Source organism: Montipora capricornis, chromosome 3 (assembly GCF_036669925.1).
Source record: "Montipora capricornis isolate CH-2021 chromosome 3, ASM3666992v2, whole genome shotgun sequence".
NCBI classification, from domain to species: Eukaryota; Metazoa; Cnidaria; class Anthozoa; order Scleractinia; family Acroporidae; genus Montipora; species Montipora capricornis.
In genome coordinates, this window is record NC_090885.1 from 62,800,363 (window position 1) to 62,821,768 (window position 21,406).

The 21,406-nt window shown below is 40.3% G+C and overlaps 1 protein-coding gene across 2 annotated transcripts in view; it reads left to right on the plus strand.

Annotated features, from left to right (window-relative positions):
- Window positions 1-20,413, plus strand: part of LOC138043655 (putative aminopeptidase W07G4.4) — a 31,020-nt gene extending 10,607 nt beyond the window's left edge. For both annotated transcript variants that reach the window (XM_068890027.1, XM_068890026.1), the window contains exons 2-19: window positions 501-636; window positions 1,052-1,108; window positions 1,188-1,270; window positions 4,910-5,018; window positions 5,217-5,291; window positions 7,234-7,274; window positions 7,758-7,860; window positions 9,001-9,076; window positions 9,540-9,625; window positions 10,149-10,213; window positions 11,532-11,571; window positions 12,561-12,636; window positions 13,752-13,870; window positions 15,481-15,567; window positions 16,768-16,825; window positions 17,091-17,140; window positions 17,415-17,546; window positions 19,141-20,413. In XM_068890027.1, coding sequence (XP_068746128.1) covers window positions 501-636; window positions 1,052-1,108; window positions 1,188-1,270; window positions 4,910-5,018; window positions 5,217-5,291; window positions 7,234-7,274; window positions 7,758-7,860; window positions 9,001-9,076; window positions 9,540-9,625; window positions 10,149-10,213; window positions 11,532-11,571; window positions 12,561-12,636; window positions 13,752-13,870; window positions 15,481-15,567; window positions 16,768-16,825; window positions 17,091-17,140; window positions 17,415-17,546; window positions 19,141-19,275 — 1,528 coding nt within the window. In that variant the 3' untranslated portion in view covers window positions 19,276-20,413. The remainder of the gene's footprint in view (window positions 1-500; window positions 637-1,051; window positions 1,109-1,187; window positions 1,271-4,909; window positions 5,019-5,216; window positions 5,292-7,233; window positions 7,275-7,757; window positions 7,861-9,000; window positions 9,077-9,539; window positions 9,626-10,148; window positions 10,214-11,531; window positions 11,572-12,560; window positions 12,637-13,751; window positions 13,871-15,480; window positions 15,568-16,767; window positions 16,826-17,090; window positions 17,141-17,414; window positions 17,547-19,140) is intronic.
- The last annotated feature ends 993 nt before the right edge of the window (window positions 20,414-21,406 follow it).

Consider the following 21,406-nt stretch of genomic DNA (forward strand, 5'->3'; position numbering starts at 1 on the left):
TCTCTACATTTTAACAGTTTCCTAGGTTTAAAGGTAAAGGTTCTATTCCGAATCTTTGCGCAGAAAAGTTCCGTGTTTGCTGGAACACCACAATTTGAACAAAATAGTTAGTGTATTCCGTAATTTAAGTAATATTTATTAACGCATACTTGGTAAGGTGTTACACGAACTGCCAAGACAGTACATACATAATACGACTCGTATCTTTTACTTCTGTGCCACAGTACATTTAACATTTTTGATGCAAAGCTAGACATTTGCCAGTAGCTAATAATGTTAACAGAATTTTTGAGTTGGGGTGGGGCCAGTGATTAGAATTAGGGTGAGGCAAAACAATAAAATTGTTAATTTATTCATGTTTCAATGTTCTGTATATTTTATATGCTTTGGATGGCTCTCTTCTCATTTAAACGGAATTTAATTTTTAATGAGTACAACATATGCATTGTAGGTTAACATATTCATGCTAAAGCATATTATTATTGTCATGATTTCTTCAGACAACCTTGCCCTGTGGCTGCTGTGTGTAGTCCAACGCAAGAAGGATTCGACTGCTTTATTCTTGTTTGTGAGAATCTCGACTGGGATGATTCTGCATGGGAGTTTCTTAAAGACCCAATTCTAAAAGCTGCAACGGTAAACAGCACCATAGTGATTAATGAGCTTAACTTAAAAGGGGCTATGTCACGCAAAATTATGTAATTTCACGACACCCAAAAAGTAGAGTGAACATTGGATAAATTAAGCACATAAAGTCGTTGAACAGCATAGAAGAAATACCACAAAAGGAAAGTGATCATGAAGCATGGATGGTCACAAATGGACAAGACTGAAACAGATTGCCTTTGGGTAATTAAGACCAACGTTTTCCAAGGTTATGGCAAATCGCTAAGATAAAGGCCATTTTTTGGCCTTTGCTCCACAACATTGCCTCCAGTTTTACCTTTCGTAAAATTTTAATTTCTGTTTTAAATAAATGTCTTGTATTTTAAAATAACTATTGTCATGCTCAAGTGTTTTAAACTTATCTTTCCAATCATGTTGTTTACAGGTTGACGAAGCAGTTGGAGTGGAAACATTGTTGTTCCTGTACAACGATACGTTTGTGGTGCGTACTGATTGTAAGTACTGTCTAATTAGCTAGTCTTCCACAAATAATTTACCCTTTCTCCTGTACCTACCTGTAGATTCATTCACCCACGGGACCTGTGAACAGAGATTATGATGATGTGAGACGATACAGTGAGGCTGCAGCTAAAGGAATAAAACGGTATGTGATACGCTGGAAATAATGAAAGGGACGCTGAAGGGAGGAGGCACAAACTAGGGGCCAACTAATCTGTCTAGAATAATATTATTAATTTTATTTAAAACTGAAATACGGATATTGGCTGGCTGGGCACAGGCTATCAGTTCATATACCTGCTGTACCTAATAATAATGAGAACAGTCCTTTACAATCGGTAAGATAGAATATAACGGATGGTGTTCGTCAAATTTGACATGTGCTCAAAACATTCCTTGAAATTTTGTAGGAGAAAAATGTCAAATAATGGAATGGTTGTTTTAACGGGAAGAATCACAGTGGAATCATCAGTGTCAAATCTAAATCATTAATCATGTCTTGAAGATGATGTGAAAGGATTTGTCAATGAATTTAAAACTTATTGATTTCTGTCTTTACCAGGACTTTCGAAAATTGTAGCAACAGAAGGCAATACATGTAGTTTCAGAAACAACAATCTTGAGTAAAGTGTTTGTCAATGTTTCTTCTTTTTAAGCATTCTACAATAGTGCAGAGACCGAAATAACATAACCAAGCCTCTTTAAGTCATGTAATTTTATGAGTCAGTGTAAGGTAAAGATCTCTACAATGCTTAGTGGATAGCGAAGGAGTTTTTTAGTAATTAGAAAATTAAGTTAAATACAGCCTGCGTGGCAGGCGCTATTAACGGCAAGGGAAAGGGAAAGCGCGCGCGCGCGAAGCGAGGGGAGTGCGAGGGAGTGGGAAAGGAAGCGCCCACAGCAACGTCATTCCCGCTCCCTAATAAATATGCAAATTAGAGACATCTGCAAAACGTCTGGCTGTCAAATGATATCCAATCAAAATCGCATATCGTTGAAAAGAAAAGAGTGCGTGACCTGGCCGTACGCGACTAAAACTTGTGCTAACCTTGTACATTGCAGAGACAAGAATCATTTGGCGTTGTGTGGGTTGAACGTCACCGGAATGTAGCGGGATTTTTCCCTCGTCCGCTCCTGTACAGTTAATCTGCAGCAATGCGCTAAATTGTATGCAAATAGCTGTTAGTTGACAAGAAATTAAATTTTCGGCCTCGCAAAAATTCGAACATTTTTATTTCGCGTTCTTTTCGTGCGCTATTGAGCTGCGCTATTGTTCAAACTTGGCACACTTAAGGACGTTCGCGCTGATTGTTTGTTCGCAACTTTTACTGCGCAGGTAACGCGACTGTAATATGTCACGCATTACTTCAAGCATTAGTTAAGATCTTATGGCGACAAAAACGCCTGGAAAAATTACCAGGTTGGCTAAAGAATGGCACATTAATTTCCAATTCATCATGAAACGTTAAAGAGAAAGGACCGGGAGTCTGGAAAAGGTCGCTAATCGAGTGGTGGTTGAAAGTTTTGAAAACTTAAGGAAGGTAAGTTTTAGTCAGCGACCGTTGCGTAAATTTAATGAGTATGGTTTTTTAAATTGTTTTGATTACGATACGAAGTTCTTAGTTCAAAGTGAATGCATGCTTTTGAAGTTCTTTTCCTTTACTTTCATGAAAATAGAGGAGAATTATCTTGTCTTCCTCATCCACGCGCGAACCTATGAGGAAACAGCCAGAGATTATATTTCACAAAAACCACACTCCAGAAGATGAGAAAGACGGCAATGGAGAGATAAAGATAATGCCTCCTTGAAACTTCGTTGCTATGCTCGAGAATTTTTATTTTTTTACACAAAAACCTTTCATCGATCGATCCTGTCTTGGGTTCCAGTCCTTCCCCGACAGGTCACGCAAAATCGTGACAAACTAAGTTTTTCAAGAGATTCGCAACATCACATCGATTTTACTCGTTTAGATCATCGGTGACCCCTATTTTTTAAGACACAAATCACTTGCTCTTCTTAAAAATCTACAAAATATAATGAAATGAAAAAATCACAATGTCAGAAGTTATCTTTTTTAAAATTTTTCTTTCCTTGTGTCCTGAGTTCCGGAAGTAGTTACAACGGGTAGCGCTTGCGAAAACGCTTTTAACGTTTATAAACTCTACTGTTTACGACATCCCCAGCGGCATGTAATTATCTAAAAAACCCACTCCTATATTTCTATGCACAGAAACCATGAGAAACCTTCAATCTAACATATTATTTTTATGATTTTCGACGGATGACTAGCTAGACGAGGCTACATCCCGTTATGATGAACTATCTATCGAAATTAGGGCATTTTCCCTTGGCTTTTTTCTCCTAAACAAAGTCGGTGACCCCCCATTTTTTTTCATTTTTGGAGTAAGTAATTTATGACCTAACTTCAGGCGAGAAATGAAACAAGTTTCAATGTGGAAAGATTTTCGCGCGAACGTCCTTAATTTATAGCAATGCGCTGAATTGTATGCAGAGTTTCAGATTGCTAAGGCTTTTTAATAATTTACGAAAAACAAATTTTTGAATTTTCTACGTCGCAAAACTTCGAGATTTTTTATTACGCTTTGTATTCATCCGCTCCTGTTCAAACTTAGCACAGTTAATCTAAAGCAATGCGCTGAATTGTATGCAAAGTTTCAGATTCCTAGCGCTGTTAGCTCACAATAAATTAATTTGTAAATATTTGGCCTTGCAAAAACTCGACAATTTTTATTTCCCGTCGTGCTCATTTTGATCTAGTTCAAAGACAGTTGATCTATAGCAATGCGCTGACTTTTAGACAAGGTTTCTGCTTTTATAAACTCACTCACTCACTCACTCACTTACGGAGGTGTCCCAGATTTTTGCGATCGTCGGCGACCATTCCCGACATAATTATGAAAACTCAAATTTGTACTTTCCAGGACGTCGACGCCCGGGCGTCGGCGATGGTTTTAGCTCGCTACCAATCCCAGGGTTCGTGCAACTCCTTGAAAAGCCCTGGAATTTAAGGGCGCTTGAAAATTGAGGATTTTGCGGAAAACTGCTTGAAAACTCGTTGAATATTTGCTTGGGTGAAAATTGTTGAGATTGCATCATGCTAAGTTAAAAGAGACATTTCAAAAATCTGAGCCCAAAATTGACTCTTAGGGAAACATATTAAAACCTAAAATTAAAATGCCCATGCATGCACTTAACTTGCAGGATGTGGTAATTAAGGAATATCAAGATAGGCTTTTTCAGCAAAGAAAACACTGAAACACTATGTATGGTATAGAAATATTCTTATAAAAGACTCCTTGAAAATTCAATTTCTGGCTCTTGAAAACTCCTTGAATACTCCTGGAATTTTATAGACAAAATCCAGCACAAACCCTGCAATCCCCTAAATAGCAAGTTTCAATTTTTGGCGCACTTTACATTTTCCACCCAAGTCACCATCAGGAGAATCTTGGACAAGCGTCTGGCGATTTTCCAATATGTGGGGAAAATCTGAAGGGTTGTGAAACTGCGAAATCTTCGATAGTCTGCGATTTTCGCGACATGAAAACTAGGCTTTACGTTTCGTGCTGGAATTCTCACAAATCGAAATTTTGTGGCCGCCAGCGGCCGCAGAAATGAAAACAATTAAGGGGATTTTATTGCAAGTGTTTATTCCCCTCTCCCCAATCCCCTCCTGTTTTCCCTCCCCTTTCAATGCCTGCCATGCAGGCTAAATTAAATGCTTTATAATGTATTATTTCTTATCATAAACATTTCGCTCAGGGCTTTAAAGGCTGGCAGTAAATCTCCACTCTTGGTTACTATCCCGGGCAAAACCTTTCCAAATGCATGGTCTGTTTCATTGCTTGGGGCTCTTCATGAACTCTATGTGGTGAGTAAGCAGCAATTAAGTTGGGTTAATGTGTTCATTGTCCTTTTGAAAGAGTAACAAATTTACTATACTAACTTTTTGTTCTATCTTAAGGGATCAGTGTTAATTTTGTGAATGCATCAGACTCATATTTTATTCGGTTCCACTACAGTTGTCTTAATTGGCTAAAATTTAGTTTTGATAAATTCTTGAAAATAGCCACTTGAACTGAGAGAGGCGTTTCCAGAGAAGCAACAAAAAGTAGATCAGCTTGGAGTAGTGGTTCATGATAAGGTAAGTTGCTGTGCTCGAAATTAAAACAAAAAAAAATCCGTATTGTCCCTGTTTCAAATGCCAGGCCACCAACCCTGTGAATTAGGTTGCCCTGATAAATCATTGGTAGCCCACTAGGAAACTCCCTGTGATGAATCCTTTTAGCCCTAAGGGGCCCCCCATTGACGAGTCTTACTGGCAATAGACAGAGTAAAATCCTCTGGCCTTAGACAGATAGTGAAATCCTTTATAATAGTCCATTTTACAATTGTGTGCTTAGTTACCTCGCCTATGAATGACAGTGAGGCTGGAGTTGACCTATGCCCTTGTTTTGATAGAAACCTCACTGCCTTTCTTATGTAAATTGTTACTAATTAGAATGACAACAACATCATTAACATACGAAAGGGAGGGAGGTCTGTATCATAACAAGGTCAACACCAGCCTCACTTTCATTTAAAGGCCAGGTAACTAAGCACACAACTGTAAAGAGGTCTATTGGCCATTGGGAGTAAAAAGTTTTACTGTAGTAGAGCAGCTGGTAACTTTGAGCAACTAAAAAATTGTCAGTGCCCCAGAAATAACAAAACTATCAAGTTTTTTCCCCTTAATATGATCCATATCATTTTAAATAAAGAGGTTTGGGTGATACTAGACACTTGCGCCCATGGTCTCACGCTACACGGCTACAGCAACGAAAACACAAGATGATCGATGGATATTCCTGGAAGTTAACAGGGACATTGTCTTTGAGTGGACGTACATTTTGTTAACCTTTAAGCCCCAAGGGGGCCCCTGTTGACGAGTTATAGGGTTTTAGTTGCACTCTGTCAGAGATGCCAACCTATGGAGATCTAAAATCTGGAGATTTTTTCCTTCTGGGCTCCCCACCCCTCCCCCTCTTCTCCCCCCAAAAACGCACTCACCCATCCCCCAGCAGCTCCTTCAGAATACCCGAATATTCTGCCGTCATTGTGAATTTGCGGGAAAACAGGGTACTTATGTCAATAATTTTTATTGGTTAATCGGAGATCCAATCAAACAATCGGTTATATGGCTATGATAGCTAAAGGAAGCCATTTTGTTTGTCTAGTTCTATTAACGTGTGTTTAAACTCAGAGATGAAGAAATGCATTAAGAAACAATGAAACGAGTTAGAAAAATCGATAAAATCGATTTTTTTTAAACTGTGGGGATGCAATGGAGAAACGTCTGTGAAAGGTTCAGAGTCGTTTTTATCCGGGAGATTTAATGACCCGTACGGGAGACCGGGAGATTCGTTCCGTATCCGGGAGACTCCCGGATAATCCGGGAGAGTTGGCACGTATGCTCTGTGTTGAGATGCAATCACATGGCGGTGGAGCTTGAGTATCTCGTAGTTTTTAGTGTTTGCCTGTGATTTTTGTGATGAAGCATGGGTTTAAGTAATGGTCAGGAATCTTTGATCTTCATTGCCTGTATGTTTGAAATATTGTCTTGCATTTTCCTATTTGACAACGTTTTGTATAAGCCACAGATATTCAAAACATGAGAAAATGCTCAGCTGGGGCAAAAATACTGTAATTATAACTTAATCACATACTACTGTCCCACTACTATCGCACGTTGACAACAGAAAACTGACTAGTGAATCGGTTGCTGCTTATGTAATTTGTTATATTTCTTCATGGTTTTTTTTTTCTCTTCTTACTAAACTCTTGTTGCCCGGTAAACTTTCTGGTCTTCTGGGACGACCAGATGACAACTAATTTCAAGCACTGATTTCTTATTATACTTGTACATAATAAAAAGAATTATGTTAGGATTCATAATGCTTTTGCCCAGCTTGTGAGGTTTAAGTCCTTTTAAAACGACATTTGTACATGTACCCTACAAGTATGATGTTAAATATTTATAAGAAGATTATACAGTTACTGTAGAAACACATTTATTCATTTTAAGTCTGTTCTCTTTATGTTTTCAGAATCAAAAGGTGGATTATGTCACTGCTATTGATTCTGGAAGGTGAGATTTTTCTTTTACTTGCATATAACTCGTGAACTTTGCGGTTGGGAATCCTTCTGCGATAGAAGGCCAGACTGCTAACATCTTGACTTCGTGAACGGGACTTTGAGCGCGATGCTCAACGAGTTTGCTGGAATTCGAAAAGTATCTGATGAGCCTCTTGGCCGAGACGAAATACCGCATCATACCAGCCACGAAATTTAAATTCTTCACAAGTACTTGACAATTTTTATTGCAAATAATATTATTATGTTATTATAATTCTATTTATAAATACATGTACATCGGAAGAAGAGTGAGCACGTCAAAGAAGCTGTACACTCAACATTGCATGTCCTACATCATTCCTCTGCATTAATTAACCCCAATAATACGAAAATAATTCCATTCGTTAGCAGTAACGATGGTTAGGTATAGCGCGGCAGCCCCTCAGTACCCTTGATCAGTACCCTTGATCACAAACTGGCATTATTTTAATGAAAGGTTTGTTTGCCAAGACGTTGGGGGATCTGATCCTGAAAGAATGGCAGCCCCACGCGTGGAGGAGTACATCACCGAGCTGTTTGGAGATTCCTCACCAGTAAAAGTGAGCAAGTGTTTGGACTGGTCTTGAAATACCTGAACCAGCTTTTTTTGTTGATTTGTGTTTCAAATTCATTAAAAAAGGGATTTGAGGGGAGATTTAAAAAGGTGCATTTGACTGACCGTATTCTGGAATTTAGGAACATGTGGATTAGTAGTTAGAAATCGTTCTTCTTTACGGAGATTCATGTTAACATTGTTTAACACCTGCTAAAATGCTATTTTAAACATATCTTTATTATCCTTAAGCTTGTTGCGTCAAAATATCAGACATACATCGTACCGTTTTAAATCATCACTCCACAGTCTGATTTTTATTTCAGAATAGGGTTGAATTGAATGCACTCTTAAGTTTCAAAATAGGGGGTGTGGTTTTGTTATGGTTGTGGTAAGGCATCAGTTGAAGTAGTACAGTATTATGCCCACTTTGCCCTCATCCAAAGTTGTTCATGATAGTCTATATAAGCATGAGATTTGAGTATTACTATTTGCTATGGGGAGTTGGGAGAGCCATCATAAATCCCATACAGCTCCAAGTGAATATTGTATTGTACTTTTCATAAGAATGAGTGACATTCTACACCTGTACATGTAGGTTGATGTTACCAAAATTAGTATTCTATTACATTATCTAGATTATGAAACAGTTATTCTCTACTTTAGGTACGCATTATCATCTTAGGTAACATTTAAAGTGTACAAGAAGGGGTTTCCTGCAGTCACCTTCATGAATTATTGATTAATTATAAAAATAATGCTCTCTTCAATCAATACCAAGGACACTTAATGGGATCTGGCTTTTTCTTCGTCTGCACCTTCTCTCTGGAAGAAATCTTTCTTTCAAACTTAAAAAAAAAAGCATCATTCTTACTGGTGTAGACGTCTTAACATTTCTTGTGAGTAGCCATGTTTTTTTAAATGCTGACATCATCTTGCAAGCCGGATGTTGAAGAAAATATCTTGAATTTTGTTGCGACTGTTAATATTGAAATACAGCGTAAAGTGTTTAATGCTAATTCAAATCCACTCAAGATTTTATTTTCTCTTTTCTCTCTTCTCTTATGAAATTTCCCAATATTGAACTAGGGATTGCTATACTTAAAGCTCATTTTTTAACAATTAGTTATGTGATAAATTATGCCAGGTCACAGTTGTAAAAGATGTGAAAGAGTTTGAAACGAAATACCCCCTGTATGAAGCTGTGAACAGGTGTTCAAGAGGTAGGTGTATATACTGTATGGCAACCACTCTTTACCCAGATGTTACAGTACCAACAGGCAAGCTGTCTAGTATATAGGAATGTGCCATTTGCTAACAGGATGCAAAAGGAGACAGGAAGATGTAGCAAGGACAGGTTCTGTTCGTCTTGCACAGCGGTGCACCCTGTTAACAGGGCAGCAGGTGATCGTTATAGTTTTTGGGTGACTGTCTCCATGTAAGCCATAGATGTTGAATTAATATTGACTTAGTTCCAATGTAGAGAACCAACAAACTCAACCCACATTGCACATGTGACGCCTAGTCCAAGAATCGAGCTCTGGACACATTGGTGGGGAGCGAGTGGCCCCACCAGTGTGCCAGTCCTGTCCCCTGTGCCCAACGTGGAAGTATAGGCTTTCCTCTCATAAGATATAATTCATTATTTAATTCTGTAAGAATTTGAGTGTCAATCTTTAACAATAGCTGTTGACAGACATACTGGCAGAGTGATCAACCTGGAGTATGTTGGAGAAGGGGAAATCACAAAAACTATCCTTCTTGTGGGAAAGGTACTGTAAGTACGCCGTAACCACTGCATAGATCTGCATGCTCTTCCTTTTTTGACAAAACACAAATTCCGTGTCACTGAGGATCCAGTCAGAGGATCATGTGGCCTTTTGTCATCGGAGGAACTTTAACTTATTTATCCTCTTGCTTTTCTAATGTGCTTTAATTCATTTGAAGTCTCAGTCTTTCTTACACAAATGTAACTACCCGTCATTTGCGAAAGAAAAATTTGAAGGTTTTTTGGAAAAAAAAATTGCACACAATTTAAGCACAAATGGATTGTAAAGTGAAGAGTGAGTGAATTAGGCCCACACGTAAAATCCCCTGAGTGCGTCATCTTCCTTAAAATAAAATTTGCTCTATGGCAGTAGCTAGGATTAGCTTTGTACGAATCGAAGTTCCAAACAATAATTTTATTTCTTGATTTTTCTTGATCAAAAAAGGTATCGTCTCTTTCACATTCATAGCTTTCATTTCTTGGTTTTTACTATTGGATAGATCTCATCTCATCTGATTTTACTACAGGGTGTTACCTATGATACTGGGGGTGCCGATGTTAAGGCCGGTGGAGTTATGGCTGGGATGAGCAGGTAACATATTGCCATAGTCATTCGTTACCACATTTATTTTCTGCTGATGAATCCTTCTTTTCGTTGGCAGGCGGCCTTAAAGAGGCCATGTCAAATTAGATTTTGTATTTTCAAGTTTTTGGACAAATCAGGTCAATAGACTTTTGAGAATGTGATAATGAGAATGTCGCACATGGTTTCCCTTATTTGGAAATTCTCAAGGGGTGGTAGAAGGGCAAAAGTTTCATTGCACGAACAGCAAACGTCACTGAAACGTCTAAGAGTTCTGGATTCTGATTTCACAATATATAACTCACTGAGGGCACAATTAATGGGAAAGATATGCAAAAACCGAACGGTCATAATCGCGATTAATCGAAGTTAAAACTTGGTAAAACACGTAAGTTCACAGGTAGAATGAACATTCCTATAACCCAAGGAGATGAATGATATCAAATGAACTTTTGAAGGATGTTTTCTTGATACGAAACTTCTGAGGACGTTTTAAAAAACACAGCTTCTGTATCCTCGCCAAAATATTGACCTTTCTTTCTGTCATCGTCCTCATCATAGTTATGCACCAGTCAAAGTAAACCCCGACCCCCCTTCCCCCCCCCCCCCCCCCCATCCTACCCCGGGACACGTGGGGCTTTAGTGGACCCGCCTTTGAGAAGGTGATCAAACCAGAACATTAGTTTTTGGTGTCACTTAATTCAAAGATGTTTTATTGCTACTAAAATAAGACCAAAACAGCGTGACACAAGTCTCCAACGCAGCGCTCTCAAGAAAGGGGAAATTCCGTGACGTCCCAAAAGCGGCTGCAAAGGAGACTAACGTGATACTGTACAAGGAAAGGTTACGTTTATACAAACGCCGGCCGTGTAGCACTTATATTTTAAACAGAGTTAACTGAATAGAGTGTAATGTGAAGCGCCCGATTTCTATCCCATATGAACCATGTTAGCGTTAGCCCTACCGATAGAAATGGGCCCACACAAGGACAGAGAAAAACTCTGACCAGGGTGGGAAATGACTGGAACCCACGACCTTCGGGCCAGATCTCCGCCGCTCTACCGACTGAGCTACAAGGTAGGACGGGAGCAGGCCGTGGGAACTGAAGATGTCAAAGTCACGGCAATGAACATGTACAAGTACAAGGAAAAAAGTTCATTTTCCACCCTGATCAGAGTTTTTCTCTGTCCTTGTGTGGGCCCATTTCCATCAGTAGGGCTAACCCTCACATGATTCATATGGGATAGAAATCGGGCGCTTCACATTACACTCTATTCAGTTAACGTGATACTGGCTCTTTAATATTTTTTTCGTTTTCCTTTAAAAGGGACAAATGTGGTGCAGCAGCAGTTGCAGGATTCTTTCAGGTATCTTCTTCTTTTTTTTTGTTGTCTTCACTCACTGATAAATTGCGGTTTTTTCTCACTGTGTAGGAAAATTACACGCGTGTCAGTTTGCTTTTCATTGGTTAAAAAAGGTGTGTCATTTCAAAAGCCAGTCCCTAACCGTTTAAAATTATTATAATGGCAGTAACGTCATAGAGCGTTTTCACTCACGTGACCAGCAGCCATATTGGTTTTCTGAAACAAAGAAAGTATTTGGATAAAAATAGAGTTAAATTCCCGGAGGATTAGTTTGGTACACCATCATGGCCGCCATTTCTTTGCCGCCGTGACGTCATGTGAAAACGCTCCATAGACCAATTCGGCTAACTCAATGTTGTACCCAATTCAAACCTTGCATGGAATCGTTTAGGAATCAAATGCTTTGTTCCAGGTATTTCCATATCATTTAAATGTGAACGACACATTAGAGCAGTTTTAGATTAACTGTCTGAATTGGGTACATAAATGTTACTTCAAATCCTTTAACTTTTTATCTGTGCAATGTAGTTAAAACTGTTTTTATCTTTTTTTTTCCTGCAAATGAATAAATGAAGTAAAGTAAACAACTTTATTGTGTTCGATGCGCAATGCTTTGATCCTGTGACAGTTCAAGAAGAGCCCCGTGACGGGTTTTCCCATTAAACTTGGTAGCGTGGACACCAATCGGTAATTAATACGACCCAACTAGTGGACTAATCCAAATCCTGCATTTTAATTTTTGTAAAACCACGTACTAAAATGACTACGGTATCACGTTTTTCCCGCCAAAATGATGCTGGTTTGCGCGCGCTCACTGTTGTTGTTTGAGAAAATCTCGTACTCGTAGTCGTCCTCGTCCTAGAATCTAAAGCTCTCTGTTATTGCGTTTTCTGTCCGACTAGTTGGGTGAGTATACTAAAACAATTAGACCCTTCGCCCTCAAGGGCCAACGGGCTAATTGTGAATCACTCATTTCATTGTTTGCCGCTTAGACTCTGGCAAGACTGAAGCCAAAAGGAATCAAAGTTCTTGGCACCATGGCTATGGTTCGGAACAGTGTTGGAGCAGGTAGCAATGACATAAAATTATATAGAATGTTTTCGTTCACGTGAGCAGTAACCTTGTTTTTCCACCCGGCCGAAACAAAAGAAAACGTGTGCATGATAATAGAGCTCAATTCCCGAAGGATTAGTTGGGGACACCAACATGGCCGCCTGATGTCAGGTATAAAAACACTGTATAGACCATGTTGAATTCACTCCATTCTCCGAAAGTCCAAGGGCATAGTTTTCTGAAAATTGGTTTTATCTATATGAAATGTTCAAGTTGTTACTACTCATAAAAAATTTGCTACCGTGGAGCCTCTCCCTGGGTACACCTCTATTCAGGGAACACCTCCATTCAGTGGACACAGAATTTGGTCCCGGAAAAATGTTCATACTAGTCTTTGTATCCAACCCAACCTCTATTCAGGGAACACCTTCCCCGGCTGGTCCTGAGGGTGTCCTTTGAATGAAGGTTTCACCGTATTTTATACGCTTTCAAAAAGAGGCTAAAGCGAGTTCTGCCGTGGCTGACAAAGTTGACTTGAGTGTTGTGAGCTGCACCTCGACCTTGCGTTAGCTCACAAACGTATCAAGTGAATTTTGGTTCTTTGTTTCTCCGTTAACCTTGCCTATTTGAGTGTCTGAAGCGTAACTAGTTGACTTTCGAAAGTCAAACATCGTGTTTGTGAAAATTCGATGAATGGATACAAATATTTTATTTATTGCTTGCTACCCGAGGCGGCAAGACGGTATTTTGTCCCTCAAAGATTTTCAAGTTTCATTTACCAACAGACCATGAAATAGCACGTCGGTACGCACAAGGATTCTAAAAATCCACCTCCTTCGTAGGACTTAGGCCCGGGAAATATCATACGGACTGTCAATTTGTTTGCCAGTCCATGTGGACCGTCCGCGACAATTAGGACTTCTAATACAACTTTGCACTGTCGTATGTCATTCGCGATTAGTCCATCTCGTGCACGTGCGGCACGATGTTTTTTCCCGTTTTAACCAATGATATTCTTGTTTTGTGGCGTTCTCGTTGACGACCACGTTGGTAGATCTTGAAGTCCCTAATGTGTTTTAGACGACCTTCTTGTTCGAGAGAAGAAAAGAAAACTTTTTTTTTCTTACCAGAGGGCTATGTTGCTGATGAGATCATTACTTCAGCTGCTAAGACGAGAGTGAGAGTTGGTAACACCGATGCAGAAGGTCGCATGGCCATGGCTGATTCCCTGCACTACATGAAGTTAAAGGTACTGCCGAATGATTGATTATTACAGTAATAAGATGACGAGCTTTTAGCCCAGTAAGTGAATGAAAGGGAAGCAGCGGTGGCGCAGTCCTGAGAGTACCGACCATTCACCAGTGTTGGCAGCCTGGGATCGATGCCAGAGCGCGACATCATATGAGTTGATTTTGTTGGTTCTGTAATCTGCTTCGAGAGGTTTTTCTCCATGCAGGTACTCCGGTTTTCCCCTCTTATCAAAGACCATCATTTGATTTGAAGTTTCTCCAAGTGATTTGACTTGATTTACACTGACACCAATTGGCTGAGCACTTGTGCTTAGCTTGAGACTTGTATAAAGTGATAAACATGGTGAATTATGGTCTTGTGAGATGGGCCGGCTTCTTAAAAAAAATCTGAGAACTCCAAACACGAGGTGAGTCGAAGTAATAATTAGCAACAGAAGACTGCTGGGAACTAGGCCATGAAAGTACCGTTCACACGACCAATGCGAACACAAGCAGTGTTCACACTTTGAATGCAAACACAGGAAAGGCACGATACGTAGGCAAGTGGAGCTAGGCCCCCGCTAGCCCTGGCTTCCAAGCTTCGCATGCCCGTTTCAACTTCAACTTTGGTGGCATGGAACTGTTATTGCATGCGCTTGTGTTTGCCCTACCCTGGATCACACTCAACTGCAAGCGCAAAAGCAAGTGCAATAGAGTAAAAATTTTGTGTGCTTTTGCGATCGTTCACACGACGGTGTGTTTCTTTGCGCTTTCATTTGCACGAATGTTTTTCGTTCCGTGTTTAACAAGGGCCCATTTCATGAAATGCTCTAAAATACTTTGGTACTAAAAAGCTCATCAGATGGTGCATGACATTTCTATCCCTTTCTCACAATGGTTGATTTTTAAACATGTTTTCAAGGGAGGGAAAAGCCATATAAAACAAACTTTCATGCCTTGAGAAGAGTTCCTTTGAAGATACAGAGGCAGTTATGTCATGGTTGTAAATACAGAGCAACGGCGGTGAGGGAAGGGGGGGGGGGGTTGCAGGATGCTCATTGGTGAAATGTACTCATTCATTGACCGGGTTTTATTAGATGAAGACGCATGATGATGATGACGATGATGGTAAAGTTTATATAAATGTCAAGTCTTCTAGCCCTGGTGCACTAATTAGGGACACTGTCGGACATCAAATCAAATATTGGGCTTTTGAGGAGATGAGAAAACCGGAGTACCCGGAGAAAACCCCTCGCACGAGGGGACCGTTTCTCGAAAGTCCCGAAAACTTTCCGGGCCCGGTCCCGGGCCCACCCGCTTGTTTTGATACCCTGGTTTTTTTGACACGTTTTCAAGATAAGAAAAAGCAAAATGATTATGAAGTTTGACGGCTTAACACCTCTCTGTTCTCAAGATACAGAGAGGATTGCGGCACTCAAAGAGGACCCGAAAAGGTTTGGAGCTTTCGAGAAACGGGCCTCCGTGTAGAGAAGCAACAAACGCAATCCGGGCCACATTGGTAGGAGGCGAGTGATCTCACCGCTGCACCAGGCCTTATGACTTCATGAGGTAACCAATCTTGATCTTTGTCAGTTGCTTACACTTGTCGGTGCTTACTTTTGTCTGACAGGCCCTTGAAGAAAAGGTTCCTACACACGTTGTTACCATAGCAACCTTAACTGGTCACGCTGTCATTGCAATGGGGCCTGCCTATTCGGTACGTTGCGTTCTTTTGAAAATCAAGTCGTCCAATCCAGAGTTATCTTTACCATCCCAGTGATTAATCATTTAAGCATTATTTTTGCGTTATTTCTTCAAGTATCTTTTTTGCACCTGTAGCTAACCTGCTTAGTCATTTTCTCCTTGGAAGTCCGTTTCTTTTTGTAACTACTGCGCTTACGCAGCTTGACACTAAGCTATGCTGGAAAATAATTGTTAAGGTTATCGATAAGCGATCGTTTAAATTAGGGGATCCGTAAGGCCGAAAAGTACACCGGAAGACACGACGAATCCATCGTTTGTCGACGTCAAGACTCCACCGGTTTGGGAGGTCGTCGTCCTGGTGTGTAATGTGACAACAAATAATTCCTTACCTTGAAAATACGATGAACCAGTCATGCCAATACCATTATTCAAAACCATTGTGAATAATTTTAATTACAACAATCAAAAAATTATTCTATTAAGCTATCAATGCTCTCATTACTTGTTAGGCTATAACATTTTGCAGTAGACACATGTACGCATTGCGTGCCTATTTTTTAATGGAACGTTAAAATTTCGCAGAAAACCAGAAGTCATTTATCGTTTTGACCAAGCTGGTGAGAGCTAAAGTCCTTGTGCCTCGATAGCATTAAAAATATAGTTTATGCATGTATCCTTTGAAACTGATAAGAAATGCAATTCTTTTCGTTGTTTCATGAAAGGAATAGACTCTTAGACTTTTTAGTTTCGTTAACTTAACACGCTGGGCTATGTTTTGCGGCCCATTTAAAAGTGAAATTGCAAGGCGAAAAATACAGAATTTGTTTGCTGTAGGCGAAGAGATATTTTTCCTCAGGAATACCATTATTTTTGGTGAGGTTCACTGTGAATACCCGTTTGCGTAGCAACGTAAAGCAATTTTTGTCGCGCTCAAGTTGCAGTGAAAGAATGGCACGAAACGCTCAAATTCGGGTGTTCAAAAGTTGATGTGGTCGGGGAGCAACATCGTAGTTTCCTGAAAGCGTTACGTTACCTATAGATCAGGTGCATGGTGCATGTTAAACTATGATAAAGGGGGTGTAGCCTCAATGTTCACATTTTCGAATTTAATCCTAAAGTTATCGTTGCGAGTTTAAACGTTCTTTTTTTCTTGTCGAAAGTTCAAGCTTCTTCACCACCTCTACGCTGCCATTTTTTGATTTTTTTTTTCTAGATTGTGTTAGACAATGGACCTGCAGCGCGAACCAAGTTTGCTCAAAAAATTCAAGAGGGTTTGTATTCAACTTCCTGTATGAGCCTTTGAACTGTTTGCAATGTCAATTATGACAAAGAACGTCAACCATTGTTTTCAAAGAGATTAAGGCCGAAGAAATGTCGGCGCGAAGGGTACTCGAGTTTGCCGTGCACACTGCGGCTCGACCAACTGAGGTATCAAGATATTTGAAAGTGTGATGTTGTTTGTTGCAAGCTTGGATGAATTGCCATGGGAGACGGCTACATGAAATATTCTTTTGTTCTTTTGTGTTCGGTTGACAGCTGGACACGACATGGGGGACCCTTTTGAGATTTCAACAATTCGTAGAGAGGTAAGCCTGTCGGCGTGTTTTGTGGTATAATTGTGTAAGCAAGGACCAGCGTAAGAGAACAGAAGCACCGGATCCTGAAGAAGGATCCAATCAGCAATATAATCACCATAAAAACCAAAAAGAGCAAGGCTGATTGAGCGGTGAAGGAGGGTTTTATGTAAAGTGAATATTTCCAAAGGCGTTGCCTTTCTTTGTCATCCAGGGTTTGGTACTGAATCCGAATTAGAATCAGGATAAATACTGCTGAATTAACATTGGCTGGTATTCTTTTCAGGATTACCAGTTTGCGAATGCCAAGTCGGAGTATGCCGAGGTTCTGCAGTGTAACAACCAGCCGTCCAGTCGTACCCCGAGAGGACACCAGTTCCCTGCTGCCTTTCTCATCAGAGCTTCGGGCTTAGACAAGGTTCTTGTTATTCTAGAGTTGTTTCCAATAAGGAATTCCTTTCTGCAAGGGTTATTGTTTATATTTCGGCGCGTTTTCGTGCGAACTTGTTTTTGGAAAGCCGCTTGAGCCTGGTTTCCATTTGTGACACGAGTGCAAAGACAAGAAATTCGTGTCAAGTGAAAACGAACCATAACGCAAGCACAAGCCCACAACGCAGAGACAAACATTCACAGGGTGCTTACCATTTAGCCAAAAAATCCGGAAATTTCGGTTTGAGGTCAAATGGAAAGGCAATTTTCCGGAAAATCTTTTCGGAAATTGTGGACAACCTCCAGAGGTAGTCCTCTTTTTCCGTTCGGAATAGAATTCGCGAAATGCTCTTACCATTTGCGAGAACCTTCCGTTTCCAAGCCCTTTCTCACAAGATCGAGTAAAATATGCGGGATGGAATGCTGTGTAGGAAATGGTAAGCGCAATTCTCATCCGGTTGGTCATTAAATTCAGAAAATCGCTTACCTTTATGCAACGATCATTCCATCCGGATTATTTGGCCTAATGGTAAGCACCCACAAATTCCATGTTCTCTCTTACAGCGCGGCGCTGCGAGTGGAATCTGGAACGGGTCTTTTCATTGGACGAACGTCACAACTTGCTTTGTGCTTGTCTTACGTCCCGTTTTCACGCAACGCAAGCGAGCGCGAGCATAAGTGCAAACAAAAGGAAAAGGAAAAAATTTAATCCTTCCGCTTGTGCTTTTGCTTCGTGAGGTCCCTGTTTCATGAAATAGAGCAGTTTTCAATTGAGTGTCGTAAAACCAAAACCAAATTAATTATTTTGGCCAATCAAAAAGGTCGGAGACATTCCAGTAAATCAATCAAAACTCGAATTAATTACTCGTAGCCGACACAAAGCGCGGGAAAATGTGCACGCACGAGCCACGAATTGGTTTTGGTTTCACTTCTGATTGGTTGAAAAATTGGCGTGAGAACTTTGAACCAATCTATGAATGAAGTAGAGCGGTTTTCAATCGAGTGTCGAAAGTAATTAGATAATTACTTTGGTTTATGATTACTTCACTCAGTGATTGGTTCAAAGTACTCGCGCAACCAATCAGAAGTGAAACCAAAACCAATCGTGGCTCGCGCGTGCACATTTTCCCGCGCTTTGTGTCGGCTACGTGTAATTACTTCGAGTTTTGATTGGTTTGCGGGATTGTCTCAGTCCTTTTTGATTGGCCAAAGTAATTACTTTGGTTTTGGTTTTACGACACTCAATTGAAACTCGCTCTAATGCAAAACCAAAGCAATTCGCTAATTACTTTCGACATTCAATTGAAAATCACTCTAAGTGCTCTTGTGCCGGCTTGCGTCGCTAGTGAAAACCAGGCTTTACCATTTACAAATTGACAACAAAAGTGAAAAAGTATACTTAAAGAACGAAGCTATTTCTCCAATTTTAAGCTTTAGCATTTTGATAGTTTGCGAAATATTAGCCATCAAAAACTGAGAGATTATTAGGTGTCTAAAGTGCCAGTGGTTCTCTCTAGATGCTTTGCAAGCAGAATTCCGAAAGTTAGCCGAGTCACTTCCTCTTTTTCTTCTCTTTATTCTAGCACGGTATTGATTCAGAACGTCCCGTTTGCTACTCGCATTTTGACATTGCTGGTTCATGTGGTGATTTCCCACAAGTTCCCACTGGAGCTCCGGTGGTTGCGATGGCAACATTTTTTCTCAAAGACCACTGCTGAACTGCAGGAAGCGGCGAGCACACATCTCCCATAAATTAATGATTATAGTAGCCGGGTTTTCTAAAATGTAGCCCTCGTGAAATCATCGTTACATTGGGTAAAATAACTGAGGATTTCAAAGACACAAGAAAATTCACAATTTTCACAGACTGCATGTTGAAGAAGGATTGCTCAAAACCGCGATCGGATATTTTCACAAAGCTTTTTATGCATAAGTATCCGAGATATCGTCTCTCCTGTAGTAAGTCTTCGTGTTTAAAAGCACATTGAATTTTCCTACTTTTTTTAGCCCAGTTTTAAAGAAAAATACACATGCACTTTAATTCTAGAATAACGTGATGGAATAAGGGTGCATTCTTTTGGGACTAAATATTTCCCAAACAAAGAGGTAATGGTTTTTGCAAAGGCGATCTGAGAACTAAACTCAGAATAGTGTGCAAGCGACTTTGTCGCAAGGGCGTAGCTAGGGGGGGTCCTGGGGTGCCGGTGACCCCCCTTTGTAAGCCGTTTTTTACTCAAACAACCCACAATATTCAGGTTGCGAAAACGCGAGTACCCTCTGTTTGACAGAGTGTGACCCCCCCTTTGAAAAATCCTGGCTACGCCCATGCTTTGTCGGGAATTTGTTGGGCGCGTGCAATCTTCGCCCCAAATAATCTCCAAAGAGAGCCAACTTTTTTGTATTCCGTTCCAAACGTGTTCTGTTTTTACTGTTCATTCAGCTATCAGGGGCACAGTGCCGAAAGAACGCGTGTGCCAAATAGTCCATTCATTCCTATTCCGAATATTCCCAAACGGTGGCGCCCAGGATATCAGATAAAAATTGACAATTTCCGCGTTTATTTGATTCAGTCTAGTGTGGAGGTTAGGATGGTACAAAAGAGCAAACACTGCTTGACATCACGAGAAGAAACGGCAAATCGTGAAACGATGTATTTTATGCAGCAGCAGCAGCAAATGAAAGATAGTGTAGGCTGTTCTATCCGCAGAGAAAGGAGAAGAGACAGTGAAATAATGTATTTTCTGCAGTTGCAAAAAACAAAAGATTGTGTAGCATGTTTCATTCGTAAGTTAATGAGGTAGCAGAAAAAAAAGGTCCATTTTGTTGGAGGGAGATAAAGAAATTTGAAAACGAAAACTCGATGAAATCAAAGTTTTTGCACGGGATCAGCACGATTGTAATGCTTGGACTGAAGATCGCAGGTGTAGATTTACGGCCTCAAATTTTGCAAAGGTGTCAAGGAGAAAAAGAAACTACGAAATGTTTTGTAATCTCGATTGATGTTTTGCCCGGCTACCAGGGTAACGTACCTGGTACAAGAACGTCGTATTCACTTAGTGCGAAATCATAGGAACGGTCGTAGCAACTTATTTTAGTCCTGTAGCCCAATCATAGTCCTGATGGGGTATGATTGGGCTACAGAGGAGTTGTGAAAACTGACGGAGTTCAGGGGACAGATATGTGATCAACCTGAGGCGGTTGAACCCTACCTCAGTTCTCTCTGACAATATTCAGGAAGGGACAGCTGGTTTCTCACAGGATTGATGAAAAAATATTGTACATGACCGTTGTGAAACAAATGGCGTGATTTCCATCTCCGACCATCCTCAGAGACCCAGGGGCAGTCAGTCGGGACGGGACGAGAAAATAATGGGCAAAATAGGGACTGGCGTGAGGTTTTCAAGTAAGGCGAGATTTAAAGCCGGTCCCGATTTTGCTCATGATTTGCTCGTCCCCATCCCGACTGACTGCCCCTGGGTCTCCGACGATGATTGCCATCAAGCAGCTTATTTCAGTTATTTCTTGAGATCATCTAATACCTATCGACTTACCGTGGCTCGAAAGGGTCATCTATTGGTTGGCATATTTTTTTATCAATTTTCTTTTATTAGATGCTGACCGGCAACTCAAAATCTCGCTACTTATATCTCGAGATCTCAACTTATAATTCGAGACCTTGACTTATAACTCGAAATTACCTAAGGTATTTGCTTCGTTAATTTGTTTATTAATGCACTACTTCCAGGAAAGCTAGTTTGTCTCCCGGGAACGTTAGCGAAATTGTGTAATGATGATTCTATCAGCAGAACTTAACACAAAATATGCTGTACTGAATCCCACATTGAGAAT